The 17,462-nt window shown below is 43.4% G+C and overlaps 1 protein-coding gene across 1 annotated transcript in view; it reads right to left on the reverse strand.

Moving 5' to 3' along the window:
• Positions 1-17,462, reverse strand: part of LOC311229511 (low-density lipoprotein receptor-related protein 1-like) — a 375,389-nt gene that overhangs the window by 259,160 nt on the left and 98,767 nt on the right. The window contains 3 exon segments of the mRNA XM_084315588.1: positions 1,563-1,799; positions 7,911-8,054; positions 9,359-9,548. Coding sequence (XP_084171714.1) covers positions 1,563-1,799; positions 7,911-8,054; positions 9,359-9,548 — 571 coding nt within the window.

Below are 17,462 nucleotides of genomic sequence, written 5' to 3' on the forward strand. Positions count from 1 at the left end.
ATATCAATTAAATTTTTTATTTTATTTTTTATCTTTGACTGTGGATAACACCATGATAAAATTTACCAGACCTGAAAAATCTAAGCAAATGAATAAAGGGAAGATGATTAAACAGAAGGTTTTGTAGATACAGTACTGAATTCTGCCATCCGGACACAGTACATTTGAAATATGATTATAGAATAAAAAATATCAGGCCTACAATGGTTATGCGATTAAAATGCGATTAATTAGATTAATTAATTACAAATCCTGTAATTAATTAGATACTTGATAGCACTGATAGCACTACAAATAACATCTTTAGACAACAAGGGCAGGTACTGGACCCCCTGAAACCAGCATCATCAAGCCTAATCGTATCCAATCCAAATCCAATCTAATTATTTTTAAATGTAATAGAATTGGGTAATCAGTGCCGATACCCAGCCGTGTGAACCATATATCAAATTCATATTGTTACTGCAATATGAAACAACACAGTAGCCATACTGTAAAATGCTGCAATATGGACTTTAATAATAATAATAATAAACTCTTAAGTGTTTTAATGAAACCGTCTCACAGTGAGAGAAATGGATTGAGAATTCATAGTATCCTTCGTACCAACATGGCACAATGCCAGTAGACACAGCTCACTGACCACAGCTGTCATTTAATGACGATCACCCGCTATATTAAAACCTTGATCTCCAACCTTTGTCAATCAAGTTGTACGTGTTTTAATTGATTTGTTATCCTTGCTTTTTGCCTCGTCTTGTTGTCTTATTGTTATGATTGTATATGCTGTGTGATTTTATTTGTTGTATTTTTATTTTTTTGGCTTATTCCTCAACGTGACTGTAAATGAGGCGGGAGCATGTCTATGTTCCCCAGGTCCTATGTTCCCCGGGTCCTATATGTTCCCCGGGTCCTATATGTTCCCCGGGTCCTATATGTTCCCCGGGTCCTATATGTTCCCCGGGTCCTATATGTTCCCCGGTAGCGATAGATAGTCAGACCACCAGCCCTGATTCCAAACTCTAACCTTAACCAACTTCGAAAGAGGGCCTAAGCTTAACCAGTTCGAAACAAGGCGGACATTAATAATTAATAAAATAATAAAAATGTATTAAATGTTCAATCAATCAATCGGGGAACATAGGACCCGGGGAACATGGACCCGGGGAATATAGGGATGACCCCAATGAGGCTTTGATTTGGTTGTTTGCCTACCAAGATGTCTACAATGATGATGATGTAATGGAATACTAGGAACATTATATGTATGAAATCTGAGTAATTAATGGGAAATTAATAGGAAATCCAATTGGAGGGGGGGGGGGAGTTGGTTTGCATAAAGAAAGCTACTGAAATGCAGTTTTCATCACAATTCCTGGCAGAGTAATTGCAATCTGATCTATATTATACACACAACCATGTGTTGAGATTGGCTTATTGCCATGCCACTCCTTCCTAATCCTTCACTCTTAAAGCACTAGCTTTCTTTAGCAATATGTTAATCCAATAGCGGTTTCCCCCGTAGCACCGCCAGTCGTCTCACGATGACATAATTTCCGTACCTTCCTTCAGAATGGTGTCCCTCTCCGTGCCGTCGATCTTCTGCCGTCCGATGAGGTAGCTGGTGGCGTCGGCGAAGTAGATGAACTCGCTCTCGGCGTGGAAGTCCAGCGCCCGGGGGTTCATCAGGTTCTCTATGGGGATCATGTACTCGTCTGGCACCTTGGCGTTCATGTCCATGCCTCGGATCACCCCGGGCCGGCCCTTCCCGTACACCAGGAACAGCTCGTGCTCCGGCTCTGAGGGGAACCAGGACAACCGAGGCTAGGGTCAAGATGAGGGATGCATACGGTCAGCCCTCGGTGCGATAGCTACCTCGGTGTTTGGGTCACGGTTTCGATGCACATTTTGTGCATAAGGAGAAGAAAATGCTACTATTTATTTATTCCAAAATAATTGTTTTATTTAGCTTATTAGCAAAAACTAAAATAAATTCCATTCAGACACATTCCTGGTGTATTGTATAATACGTACATAGATCACCCACATTGGATGTTTTAAATGTTAACTCTGACTGAATAAAAAAAAATACGTTCTTTTGTTCTGAAAAGTGGGACCAGCAGGACATCATCAAACCAGACGGGACTGTGGAGCACTATCAGGGACGTGCACAGGACTTTAGAGGGGCAGGTGCTCAAAGGCTGAAAAGGGCACTGTGTGTGTTTTAACCGAGCCCGATTTTTAAGGGCCCTTTTCGGGCGGGGGGCCCCCTTTTTATGCTTTTTGGGGGGTTTTGGTGATCAAATATTGAATATTGAACTATAATAATCAGTGCAGGAGCTCACTTATCCTTGAAAGACACTTTTATCACTGACTTAAAAGGCCCATACATCTCCATAAATGTTCAGGGGGGAGGGAATAAGTGCTTACCCTACAGACCCCAAGAAGTGCTGTATATTCTGTATTGTTTAATATAAATGCATTTTTTATTCCAATCCCGATTTGTATTTGAGATTCCCAAATCCCATCGGACTTGACTTCTTCGTGTCCCTCAGTGAGTGTAATACCAGCATTCAACTGTATGCGCCACAGTGGTTTCTATCATCATCATCATCATCACCACCAACCACGCTATAAAATATATAGGTCCACGGAGAGGCACGCTGAGGAGGCCGTGCAAACTGCAATGGAATATGGGGCATCTCTCTCTCTTTACCTAATATTTTGATTCTATCCTGACATTTTTCAGTTGGAAGGGCAGTCTATATGCGTAACGACAAAAAATAAATAATGTAAAGGGCACTTTTTTATGAGGCTCAAAAAGGCAGGTGCTCAAGCACCCCTTGGGCTCTATGTGTGCACGTGCCTGAGCACTATGGAACCGCTACCGTCTCCTAAGGTGGGCGAGGCTTTAATGCAGACACTACCGTTAACACTGTGAGAAGTCTCAAACAAACAGATTTTGCTCTAGTTCCGAAAAATTTCAATTATACTGTTGAAATGTTCAGAACACCTTCAACTTGTAAGATACGGTCCAATATTCACCTCGATTTCTATGGTAAAAGGAAAAAATAGCCACATTCGGGCCAAAACCTCTACATCTCTCATGGCGGTGCTGAACTTGTCTCCTAAGGGGCAGTAAGCCAGCCAAAAGTATACAAAAATACTATTCAATAGTCACTGAGAACTATTTGAATACTAACCAAGCTAGCGTATTTCCGGGAACAAAAGCATTCATTCTGAAAGTTGCATCCCTGATGCTTGAAATGTGTGAGCTTAGTGAAACAACATGGGAAACATACAAAACGTTGCTTTGCTACCATGTAACATCTCCCGTCTCTTTCTTCATCTTTCTTTTCTGTTCTCCCAGCTGATAACAGACTGTTATGCTACCTGGCTAGCTAGCTGTACACAGTATGCCATTCAGTGGTGTAACAGTTAACACTTTGACTGCCTAAAAACGATTTACAACGTCTTTGCTGGCGATGCTAAAGTTGCCGGGGGACGCTGTACAGCGTCCTTATATCAATATTTCAAAAATCTGGAATCGGATTCATATTCCCCCTCCGCTGGCCTGAGATTCACCAGCAGGACCCACTGAGCTCTCTGGCGGTTCAGGAGCGCCATCTGGTGGCCGATCGGCGCAACTGCTTAACAGGAAGCGCAGTAGAGGTTTTGCTGGTCGGCCCTATTGCTTCCGGCCACTCGGGATAGGTTCCGGCACTCTAGCTCGTCACTCTACATAGCGATCGATTGCCAATAACTCGATAAACAACATGATTTGGACGTATATACCATTATACAAGCTGGAGATGGACCGGGTAATAATATATCCCATAATGATAAAATGTCTACTCGACGATGATCGCCCAACGGCGCGCGGAGACTGGGGTGAGTTTCAGCGTGTAACGTTACCATCTTCGATACTAACTGCTTTTATCAACATTTGACCCACATTAGATGATTGGTATAACGCTGCCCACGGAATTATAAACGCCCCCTCGCCCATCCGGTCAACATCAGATGACGTGTAGTAACTTCTAGAAGTACGTCTAGTTGGAATTTTTTATATCGCGCTGATTGCCATCAAACTGTATTTCATCATCAATATAATGCATTTGGGGCTATATATCACGTTCTGGAGAAAGTTGCAGAAAGAGATGAAAACATACTTATACATTAGACCATACTTTACTATGAATATGTGAATGAAAAAGTTTAACGTTGCTACACAATGAACAATACATATAGGACTTTGAATGGGCCCTAATAATGGCAATGTAGCAATAGAATTTAAAAAGTTATAGCCCTGCAAAGAAGGGGACGTTCTCCATAGACAAATAGCGCTGGCAATCTATGGTATATCATTAATTTAACCCATGGCAGCCAAAGTGTTAATAGGGTCCCCTCTCAATACACTATCTAGTATTGTTGCTGGTAAAAACAAGGGAAAATATATTTTTTGAGACTAAATAATATTTGCATAAGCTAATTTATTTTACGAATATAAAGATATTTAAAAAAAAACGACGCCCATCCCTAGTGTAGATCATGTGACACAGGAAGTGAGAAGGACTTAGACTCTAATGCCTGCACATTCCTTCCTCTGTATGGATTTATGTTCCAAGTAGAATCAACAATGAAAAAAAACACTTCAGACTCATAATTGCAAAAAATAATTTGTATTGATTGAACGAGGAAATCGCGGCCAGCGAGGTCAGCGAAAGCCCTTAATGAAAGGGTAAGGGATTTTCAATTACGTCGGGTGGCAGGAGGAGGAGGGCGGTGGTCTCTGGTTAAATCAATTCACTCTGGTGTCATTTCCAAGGGCAAGTTACTCTCTAGAGACAGATCAATCGCTGCTATTATGGGGGTGATAGAATATTAATACACTCCTCTGGGGTTGAATCAGTCTGGCTGCTTTATGGGGAGGTCAGCGCAGAGCGAGAGACGCAGACTGAGTTATGGGGTGTTGCTCAGCTGTTTTATCCACGTCCATGCCCTCTCTCTCTCTCTCTCTCTCGCTCTCTCTCTCTCTCTCTCTCTCTCTCTCCCTCTCTATCTGAATCTCTCTGTCTGTCTGTCTGTCTGTCTCTCCCTCCCTCTCTCTATGTCTGTCTGTCTGTCTCTCTCTCTCTCTCTCTATCTCTTTCTGTCTCTCCCTCCCTCTCTCTCTTTATCTCTGTCTGTCTCTCATTCCCTCTCTATCTCTTTATCTCTGTCTGTCTCTCCCTCCCTCTCTTTATCTATCTGTCTGTCTGTCTGTCTCTCTCTCTCCCTCCCTCTCTCGCTGTCTGTCTGTCTCTCTCTATCTCTTTCTGTCTCTCCCTCCCTCTCTCTCTTTATCTCTGTATGTCTCTCATTCTACCTCTCTCTTTATATCTATCTCCCTCTCTCTTTATCTATATGTCTGTCTGTCTCTCCCTCCCTCTCTCTTTATCTATATGTCTGTCTGACTCTCTCTCCCTCCCTCTCTCTTTATCTATATGTCTGTCTCTCTCTTCCTCCCTCTCTCTTTATCTATATGTCTGTCTCTCTCTCCCTCCCTCTCTCTTTATCTATATGTCTGTCTGTCTCTCCCTCCCTCTCTCTTTATCTATATGTCTGTCTGTCTCTTCCTCCCTCTCTCTTTATCTATATGTCTGTCTCTCTCTTCCTCCCTCTCTCTTTATCTATATGTCTGTCTGTATATCCCTCCCTCTCTTTATCTCTCTCTCTTTATCTATATGTCTGTATATCCCTCTCTCTCTTTATCTCTCTCTCTCTCTCTCTCTTTATCTATATGTCTGTATATCCCTCTCTCTATTTATCTATCTCTCTCTCTCTCTTTATCTATATGTCTCTATATCCCTCTCTCTCTTTATATCTGTCTCCCTCTCTCTGTATCTATATCCCTCTCTCTCTTTATATCTATCTCCCTCTCTCTTTGTCTGTCTGTCTGTCTCTCTCTCTCTCTCTCTCTCTCTCTCTCTCTCTCTCTCTCTCTCTCTCTCTCTCTCCCTCCCTCCCTCCCTCCCTCCCTCCCTCCCTCCCTCCCTCCCTCAGCCCAGGGGCCTTTTCTCATCCAGGGCCGCCTGCCCTCGACTCCGTGTCAATACGGCTGAATCGATGAGGGGGGGGCGCCCGGGCTCGTGCTTCCAGTGGAGACTCGGGGGGAGGCATGTAGACATCGATCCTGGAGGAAGACTGTGTCAGTGTCGGAGCCAGCGGGGGGACAATCTCAAACAGCCAGACTGCTCAAAGTGGGGCTTCAGGCAGCGCGGCTGAGTCGAGTCTATTGGACTGTCTATGGATCGAGGTGGCGGGGGGGCAGACCCCCACGGAGGGGTCGGCTGACTCATAATGGATATGAGAGCTGCGTTAGTCAAGAGGTGATGATGAATGTGTCGGCGATGAACGCCCCCCCTTTTCAACACATCACTGTGAATAATAGGCGTCTGCAAATTGGCCATCGTTACACTCTCGACGAGAAATGAATTGGCTTACACTCTTTTAGAAACCCTCCTTGGTCTGACCCCTCCTTATTTGATACACCTAAATTGTCAACTACTCCTACTTCCTTTGGTCAGTCCTCCTTCCAATTGATCCCCCCTCCCTACTTTTAAGGACTCTATCGCAGAGTTGTTTACACACACACCTGCAACTGTCTCCCAGCCTTTTAACTGTAGTCTGTTCTGCTTCCTGTATTACATACATTGTAATTTTATTTGGTTGTTTGTTCGATGTGTGTTTTAATTATTTCCCTTACCTCTGTGATGTACTGTATGTATCGTCTGTCTCTTTTCTATTTTATTTTAATTGTCCCCTTTTCCTGTTACCCTTCAAGAGGCCCTTTTGTCCAGGTCATCGTTGTAAATGAGAATTTGTTTTTAATTGACAAGCCTGGTTAAATTAAGGTTAAAGGTGCTGCATTTTCTTTTTAAATAAGTGTTAAATAGCTCTACATTCCTACAGCCATCACTGATATACTGTAGAGTGTTTGGTCAGTAACATGGGTCTCCCAGTCCATCCATTCTGCAGTAAACAGAAACTACATTTTCTGGTGTCCCTTCCCACTTTATCCAATCAGGAGAGAGAACCCTAAATATTTTTTTACTTATTTCAAGAAATTAAATGCCAAGACAAATGTGCAGATTATTTTAATTGTTTCAAGCTCATTTGTTTTCATTTCTTATTTTTGTCAGACCATTTTTACAGGTTGGAGTTCTCTCTCCTGATTGGATAAAGTGGGAACGGGATACCAGAAGATGTATTTTGTGTTTTGTGAGAGAGAGAGAGAGAGAGAGAGAGAGAGAGAGAGAGAGAGAGAGAGAGAGAGGAAGAGAGAGAGAGAGAGAGAGAGAGAGGGGGGGGGGGTGAGATAGATAGATGAGATGAGGAAGGGGCAAGAGAGAAAGAGAGAGAGAGAGAGAGAGAGAGAGAGAGAGAGAGAGAGAGAGAGAGAGAGAGAGAGAGAGAGAGAGAGAGAGAGAGAGAGAGAGAGGGGGGGGGAGTCCTCAGCCCTTGTGTGGGTGAATGTAACAAGTTCCTAAGGTTTTCTTTCCCCTATTATTTCATGCACACTTTATTCATTGTTTTAAATTATTATTTTCTTTTAAGTTATTTTGTGCATCACTCTCTTTTTAATTTGATGCAAATTTGCAATGCATGAGGGTCATCCTTTTGTGTTAAAAGGCTGCATAAAGCAAGCATTTGTTGACTCTCATGTTGATAAGAGCATTAAAACTTGAAAAATATCAGTTTAAGGTAGTTCATTTGGATTAATCGCGATTAACTATGGACAATCATGCGATTAATCAGATTAAATATTTTAATAGATTGACGGCCTTAAAAAAACACAAGAGAACAATAAAGAACTAGTTAATTGAAATATCTATTAAAAATAAATCAATAGAACAGTGGTCACTCACTCTTGCAGGACTTCCCGTCACTGCCCAGGCTGAAGCCGGAGCGGCAGCGGCAGGTGCGCGTCTTGTGGCTGTTCCCCAGCAGGCAGATGTCAGAGCAGCCGCCCGCCTTGCCGAACTGGTCCGGCTCACACGCATGGCTGCGCACTGGGGAGGAGGCGGGATGAACACAAACCACCATCAGGAATGGATTACATGTAGCATGTGCATTACATTAAGGTTGAGTGATGCAGAAAGACTAAAAATGGATTTTTTTTATCACAGGGTATTTGCACTTGCAGAATATTTAGAGAAAGCTTGGGATAAACATACGAAAAGAACATAATACGTGATTGATATGTATTTATTTTGGCCTCTGATGGTGTGCATGGTGTAGCTTACAAAACCTTGGGACGTGAATGTTATATTCAATTATTGTTTTTGGTGTCTTATAATCCCGTAAGGGATGGGTTGTCGGACATGGCGCGAAAATAAAATGTAATTAATTAATTCATTCACAGTCCTCATATCCCTCCTAGTTACACATACATACAGTCCTCATATCCCTCCTAGTTACACATACACACAGTCCTCATAACCCTCCTAGTTACACATACACACAGTCCTCATATCCCTCCTAGTTACACACACACACAGTCCTCATATCCCTCCTAGTTACACACACACAGTCCTCATATCCCTCCTAGTAACACATACACACAGTCCTCATATCCTCCTAGTTACACATACACACAGTCCTCATAACCCCCCTAGTTACACATACACACAGTCCTCATATCCCTCCTAGTTACACACACACAGTCCTCATATCCCTCCTAGTTACACATACACAGTCCTCATATCCCTCCTAGTTACACATACACACAGTCCTCATATCCCTCCTAGTTACACACACACACAGTCCTCATATCCCTCCTAGTTACACACACACAGTCCTCATATCCCTCCTAGTTACACACACACAGTCCTCATATCCCTCCTAGTTACACACACACAGTCCTCATATCCCTCCTAGTTACACATACACACAGTCCTCATAACCCTCCTAGTTACACATACACACAGTCTACACACAGTCCTCATATCCCTCCTAGTTACACACACACACAGTCCTCATATCCCTCCTAGTTACACACACACACAGTCCTCATATCCCTCCTAGTTACACATACACACAGTCCTCATATCCCTCCTAGTTACACATACTCCTATTTTGTTTCAAAATATCAGTCATTTCTGAAAATAAGTTACAAAAGTAAAAGAAGAAAAAAGCGTTTTGGAAAATAGCTCTTTATTTGATTATCATAAAAAAGTGTTTTCTATACATCGGTAAATATCGGTATCGGCCAAAACAGCAATATTAATATCGGTTATCGGTATCGGCCACAATTTTCACATCGGTGCATCACTAGTTAGGGCTTAGGTTTAGGGTTAGAATCACTAGGTAGTACCTGGGGGCTGGCGCCTCTGGTGGTAGACGTGCAGCGCTCCACCCTTATCCACCCGCGTGACCACGTGGTAGTCCGTGTTGTTGAACCGGTTCACCCGGATCACACTGGTCTTAGGCTGCATGTTGGCGTTGTCCGAGTTGGTGGCGTACAGGTAGTTCTCGAACACGGTCAGGCCATACAGGTGCTCGATCTGTCGGGGGGGAGTGGAAGAGATCAGGATTCAAATGTATTGTCATCATAGTACAGTACAACAAAAATAAGTGTGGCGAGTGCAAATGTAACAGTAAAGTGATATACAATTTACAGGCGATTAAACTGGGTATAAAATATATAAATTAGTACTACTGAGTAATGCTAATGAGATGTATGTACACAGAGTTGTAGTATTAATATGTACAGTGATACAGGCATGAAGACACTATGGTAGTAAGTCATATTATCCAGCAGCGAAACTAGCAAGAGTAGCAAAACTAGCAGATATGTAAAAAGGATTATATGCAGGTATCTACAGACATATGTGGATAGATATACTGTATATACAGTAAGAATAAATAACATATATTTATACAGCATTATTGTAGTCAAGTCAAGTCAAGAGTTTTATTTGTCACGGCATCAGAGCATGTGAGCGGCGCGGAGAGCGGAGGGGGTGGTTTTGAAGTGAGCGGCGGAGTGGGTTTTAAAATGGGTCGGCGCGACTTCCGGAGCGAGAGTTCTCCTCTGCTCCAATCCGCTCCGGGCCGCTCACAGTGGTTTAACACTGATGTAATATACATGTAGTACAATGCCAAAGCAACAGGTGGCGATGTACAAACATGAAGGCCATTTTCAACCAATGAGAAGGGTGAACCGTCACTCACATCCTGCTGACCAAAGTATATTCCACCATTGTTGTTGTTATTAGCTTACATGCTAACGTGAATGGCAGCGACCATAGCATTGTGGCTAGGCTAGCTACCATCGCTTAGTAGAGCTAGTTGAATGGATATTATGTTATTTAACATTGCAGAATGGGTACAATTACAATACGGCTCAATACAAACAATTGTTAAGGGGCCCAGGGGGTGTAGACTGTTGTAGTTTGGTCAAATCAAGCTAATTTACATCATGCTCCAATTTTTTTTTAAATAATCTGCTGAGCGAGCTGTGGAGCGATGTGGAGCGGGGAGTGCTTGATTCGTAAATGAAGGTGAGCGGTGAGCGACTTGGGGGCGGGGTCAACATGAGCGATTAGTGAAGCGGAACAAGCCGTCTAGAGCGAAGAGCGGATTTCTCGCCCGCGCCGATCTGCTCACATGCTCTGCACGGCATACAAGTATACAATGAAATGCGGGGGGTCTTGCCCGCAGCGATTGTGCATAATACAATAGTAATATATAATAAGAATCTAATAGAACGACATTGTGCAATAAAACAAGTAAAGAAAGTAGGGCATATCGGTATATGTACATAAGTTATTTACAGAGCATGGTAGGACATGCTAGGTCCTGTGGTAGTGCAATACACTGTTAGCTACGGATGAGGCACTGGGTCTTTATGTACACTGCTATACAATGCTATATTATACAATCTCAAGTTATACTATACTATTCTTAAAGTGACCTTTCCTTTTGTAAAGTGACCATAAGTGTGAGCGTGTGCTCATGTTAAAGTGGCTGCTAGTGTGTGAGCATGTACAGTGTGTGTTGTGTGTGTGCTCATGTGTGCTTGTGTGTGGAGAGTTCAGTTGTACATGATCATACAGAGTTACATGGGTTATATGCAGGTGTATAAGTGTTAGAACGGATCGTCGCAACGCAACTTACTGACCATTTATCAAACAATAATCTTAATGAATCTTTTCAATCTGGCTTTAGAGCCTTACACTCCACCGAAACGGCGGTTACCAAAGTCACAAATGACTTACTGCTCTCTCTTGACTCAAACCTCACTTCTGTGCTCTTATTGCTTGATCTCAGTGCAGCCTTTGACACTATCGATCACTCGATTCTTCTAGGTCGGCTTGAGAATCATGTTGGCATTCGGGGTCTCGCACTAGCTTGGTTTAAATCCTATTTAACTGATAGAACACACTGCGTGGTCTATAATGATTTAACATCTGAGACTGAAATTATGGCAAGGGTTATTAGCCCCCTAACTTTTGATTGCAAAGTCTGACATTGACCCCCTTTTCAGGAGTTGACCTAGAGCCCACCAAGGTCATGCATATCAAGTTTGGTCAATGTCAGACCTTGCAATACACTGTAAGGCACTGTAAGGCTCTAACCCTCCCCCACTTCCAGTGATGAAGCTAAGCTATGCTAACGGAGCGTCTATTCCCAAAGCTAAAATGCACGCACAGAGACAAAAAAGGTATGTATCTTCTTGTCTAACTCCAGGGAAGATGTTAAATAAGCTAATTTCCCAAAATGTTGGAGTTCCCCTTTAAGCCAAATGATTCCTCCCAACTACAAAACCTTGAGGCCTGCTTGCTTGCCGTCAAAAAGTGGATGTCGCAAAACTTTCTACTCCTTAATGCAGATAAAACTGAGATGTTAATTGTTGGCCCCCCAAACCACAGAGGCCTGTTTCAGGACATCTCCCTCAACTTTGATACCTGTCATGTATCCCAGAGCTCCACCATAAAAAACCTCTGAGTCATTTTTGATTCCTCCCTCTCATTTAATGCACATATAAAAAATGTCACCAAAATTGCATTCTTCCATCTTCGTAATATCGCAAAAATTCGCCCCATTTTAACTCTGGCTGATGCTGAAACCCTGATTCATGCTTTTGTCTCATCACGTCTGGACTACTGTAATGCACTTTTTTCAGGCCTACCTAATTCAAGCATAAAAAAATCTTCAACTTGTGCAAAATGCGGCTGCACGGATACTAACTAGAACTAGAAAATTTGATCACATCACACCAGTTTTGTCCACCCTACACTGGCTTCCTATTCAAGCCCGATATGACTTTAAAGTGCTACTCCTCACCTACAAAATTTTAAATGGGCTTGCACCGCTCTATCTATCCGATCTCATCTCCCGATACTCGCCCGCTCGTGCTCTGCGCTCACAAAATGCGGTGTTTCTATCGATTCCTAGGGTTAAAAAGAAATCCGCCGGCCACAGAGCCTTTGTCTACCGCGCTCCCTACCTGTGGAACAAATTACCTGCCGTCATCAGGGGCGCCTGCTCTGTCGAAGCTTTTAAATCCCTGCTTAAGACCCATCTTTTCTCTCTCTCCTTCAACCTACCCTGATCTCACCTGGTCGGGGACTGACCTTTAGATTAATCTGTCTTGTTTAGTTAGGAAGTTTATTTTCCCCCATGTCTGCTTTTTTGCAGCACCAGAAACATGGGAACTCTCTAACTTTTAGTGAGTTTTTCCTTACCTTCGCGTGGGGTATGTCTGGGAGTGCTTGCATTCTTTCATTTATTTGCATTTATTTTAAATTTGTTGGACCTTATGGTGTTCTTGTTCTGTTCTTGACTTATTGTTATGTTTTCTTCTTGACTTGTTTAAAGAAGACATGTACGGCCCATGGGGACATTAACGTGTGTTGTCGGGCCTTATAAATACATTTTATTTGAGTTTGATTTGATAAGTAGGTATATAGAACGATTATATAGGGGTATATTCAGACAGATATGGATATATATGTATGCAGTAAATGTAAATACATAAATGTATATGTACGGTATATACAGCACTATTGTACATGCTATCATACAGAGTTATATGGGTAGACTATAGTATGAGGTAGGTCGTTGTGATTAGTATGATTACTATGATTACAGTGTAGGGCGGTTGTAGACAGTGAAAGCGGTAGGTAGGTAGGTAGGTAGGTAGGTAGGTAGGTAGGTAGGTAGGTATAAATTGAGTACGGGAAGCAGAGTTCAAAGCATTAGGGAGAACAAGATAAAGAGAGAGAAAGCGAGGGGGAATGACAGGGAGAGGGACTGGGGAGAGATGGTGTGGAATAAAAACACAACACAGTTCAGTATTCCACTAGGACGTCGGGACGCACAATGTTGTGCTTGTTGCAGCTGCTTGAGCATTCCAAACATGACCCCACAGCAGGACTGAGGGCTACATTTTCCATAAACACACACGCTCCGTCTTAACCCTTTCACTACCACACTGCAAAGGGTCAACACTTTCACTACCACACTACATGAGGTTAACCCTTTCATTCAAACCTGTATTTATTCTCGAAAGGACAATTGAGGTCACCCTCAAAGTCATTTTCAATGTCGTCGAGACTTTACAGACATTTCAATGCATACATGTTTTACAATATAATAATAATAAATATGAATAACTCTATCTATATAGCACTTTTCACACATGGACCGCAGTCCAGAGTGCCCCACAGCAATTAGTATCAAATTAACATAGGCATAAAATCAGCACACAGTTGACAGTATAAAAACAATACATCAATTGCAGACATAAGAATAGGTATAAAAGACAATAAAAGTAGTGCAACGTAAACGTGCAGACATAAGAATAGGCATAAAATAAGTACAATGTTGCTCAAAGGCATGTGAACTTCTTGACTTTCTATTTTATACTTATTTATACTATCTTGTTATTATCTAGCACACTCTCAGGAGCAACACAGAAAGAAACATGTCATGCAAAGTATTCTGTATTCTGTATATGACAACTAATAAAGAAACTTGAACTTGAACTAGTGTGGTAGTGAAAGGGTTAACATTATATAGTGTGGTAGTGAAAGGGTTAACATGCTATAGTGTGGTAGTGAAATGGTTAACCTTCTATAGTGTGGTAGTGAAAGGGTTAACTGTATATAGTGTGGTAGTGAAAGGGTTAACTGACTATAGTGTGGCAGTGAAAGGGTTAACCTTATATAGTGTGGTAGTGAAAGGGTTAAGCGTCTGCAGTGTGGTAGTGAAAGGGTTAACCTTCTGTAGTGTGGTAGTGAAAGGGTTAACCGTCTGCAGTGCGGTAGTGAAAGGGTTAACCTTCTATAGTGTGGTAGTGAAAGGGTTAACCTTCTGTAGTGTGGTAGTGAAAGGGTTAACCGTCTGCAGTGTGGTAGTGAAAGGGTTAACCGTCTGCAGTGCGGTAGTGAAAGGGTTAACCTTCTATAGTGTGGTAGTGAAAGGGTTAACCTTCTGTAGTGTGGTAGTGAAAGGGTTAACCTTCTGCAGTGTGGTAGTGAAATGGTTAACCGTCTGCAGTGTGGTAGTGAAAGGGTTAACCGTATGCAGTGTGGTAGTGAAAGGGTTCACCTTCTGCAGTGTGGTAGTGAAAGGGTTAACCGTCTGCAGTGTGGTAGTGAAAGGGTTAACCGTCTGCAGTGTGGTAGTGAAAGGGTTAACCTTCTGTAGTGTGGTAGTGAAAGGGTTAACCTTCTGCAGTGCGGTAGTGAAAGGGTTAACCGTCTGCAGTGTGGTAGTGAAAGGGTTAACCGTCTGCAGTGTGGTAGTGAAAGGGTTCACCTTCTGCAGTGTGGTAGTGAAAGGGTTAACCGTCTGCAGTGTGGTAGTGAAAGGGTTAACCGTCTGCAGTGTGGTAGTGAAAGGGTTAACCGTCTGCAGTGTGGTAGTGAAAGGGTTAACCGTCTGCAGTGTGGTAGTGAAAGGGTTAACCTTCTGTAGTGTGGTAGTGAAAGGGTTAACCGTCTGCAGTGTGGTAGTGAAAGGGTTAACCGTCTGCAGGCTGGTAGTGAAAGGGTTAACCGTCTGCAGTGTGGTAGTGAAAGGGTTAACCTTCTGTAGTGCACCTTCACTCAGCTCTATCTCTGCACCAAACCCTCCACACAGCTCCCTCCCCAGTCCCTGTTGAACTGCCTGCACGACCTCAAAACCTGGATGTCATCAAATGTTCTCAAACTCAACAGCAACAAAACAGAGGTCATGGTGGTTGTGTCTTCCAAGGCACTGCTCAGGAAGGTTGGGGATCTAGTCCTCACCATCGATGGCTACTCTTCTGCACGAGGTTTTACACTTCCAAAAGTGAGGTCGAATGCAATGAAGCGAACTGTCATGTTCCGTGGTATGCAGGAATGGAACTCTCTTCCCAGACATGGAAATAGTAATGGAAATAGTAAATGTAGTAAATGTCGGTTCAGAATATTGGTAAAACAACATTTTCAACCAAAGAAATTGACATTTCCTTGATAGATAGTGTGTACGTAAATGAAAATGTATGTGTCTGATAAAGAGATAGGGATATATGTAGATGAAAAGGTATGTGTCTGATATGGATATATTATTAGAAGATTGTATAATTGGTTGATATGAACATAGATAATGTATGTAAAAGCTAAATAGTATATTATGCTGTATTGTATTATGAATTAATTATGAGTAGGTATTGTTGTATTGTATTATGAATTTGATAAGGAGTATTTATTGTTGTTTTAATTGTCTGTATGCCATGTGAATGTTGTGAGTGTATAAAGTCTGTAACTGTATTTTACGTGTTATGGACCCCAGGAAGAATAGCCACAGCACTGCTGTGGCTAATGGGGATCCAAATAAACTTAAACTTAAACTCCATTCTCCCCTCCTCAGAAGTCTGCAACCTAGGTGTCATTCTGGACTCCACACTCTCATTTGTGCCCCACATCACAAAATCAGCTTTTTTCCCACTTTTTTCCCAGAACATCTCAAGACTCCGGCCCTCACTTACAGACTCTGTGGCTGAAACCCTCATCCACGCCTTCATCATCTCAGCTGTAATGGAGTCCTATCCGGGGTGACCCACAAAGCCCTGGACAGGCTCCATCCAGTACGTTCAGAACTCTGCCGCCAGGGTTCTCAGTCACCCGCACCTAACCCTGGCAGCACATCACCCCCCCCCCCACTCTCATACACCTCCACTGGCTTCCCGTAAAATCTCGTGTCACCTTCAAAATCCTCCTGCTGACATATAAATCGCTACACACCACCGCCCCTCAATACCTATCTGACCTTCTCCACACGTACACCCCCTCTCCCGGGAATCTCCGCCCCTCTGACACAGGCTTGCGTATACCATCCCACAAGCCAGGCTGTGGACCTTCGGGGACAGGGCTTTTTTGTGTGGCTGCCCCCACCCTCTGGAACTCCCTCCCTGTGGACATCCGCAATGCAAATTCTGTTGTCCAGTTTAAAAACCTGCTGAAGACCTATCTCTTCACCCAGGCGTATGGTCTCTGATGCTCCTGAGTATCCCATTCATTCTGTTGTGTTCTGTTTTGTTCTTTTCTGTTTCTTTCTTATCTTTTTCCTCCTTCTTTTTTCCGTTTTTCTCCCATCCCAATGTTAGTCGTTATGCCAATTCCCACTCCCCTTCCTGGTCGTTGCGCACTCTACCCTCTACCGTCGGTCCGGGAGGGCGGAGACTATCACATGCTTCCTCCGACACATGTGTAGCCAGCCCACCGCTTCTTTTCACCTGGCAGCGAGGACTCTCACTGGGAGAGTGTAACGTGTGGAAGGATCACACTACCTCCCTCCAGATCCTTCCCTCGCTGTGCAGGCGTCCCGACCGAACTGTAGGAGTCGCTGTTTACAACGACCAGGACCCACCCTCGCCGGGTTTCCCACCCGCTAACACTGCCAATTGTGTCAGTATGGACGGTCTGCCAAGCCGGAGGCACCACAGCCGGATTCGATCCCACTGTCTCTGTGGTGGTAGACAGACGCTTAGTCCGCTGCGCTACCCGGCCGCCCGAAAGGGTTAACCTTAACAGTGCAGGCCCCAGAACAGCCACCGGGGGAGTGGATCCAGCAGCACGGCCAGCCCCAGTCCAAGACCTACAGCCGGCGCCACCGTGATATAGTATCAGAGATGGGGGCGATGTCGGCTGCGCTGTGGTGGACTGGACTCACTTCCCCTGTTGATCTTGGAGGCGACTTTCACATATTATTCTTAGGTTTATGACCATTTTATTCTGCTGTTTTAGTCGATCCACCCATCCGTTTAACTGAACCTAACTTTAGCCAACGAGAGTTCTTGACATGTTAAGTGTTGTTATCGTCACATGGGCTGTGGTCAAATGTATATGCTCTTTACCGGTACTGTCGAAACTGTACTGTGAGCTTACATCCCTACAGTAGGCTTGCCGCGGTGGTCGGTGATACTGGTGTTACTTGGTGTTCAG

This window comes from Notolepis coatsorum (genome assembly GCF_963971535.1).
Source record: "Notolepis coatsorum genome assembly, chromosome: 6".
Classification (NCBI taxonomy): domain Eukaryota; kingdom Metazoa; phylum Chordata; class Actinopteri; order Aulopiformes; family Paralepididae; genus Notolepis; species Notolepis coatsorum.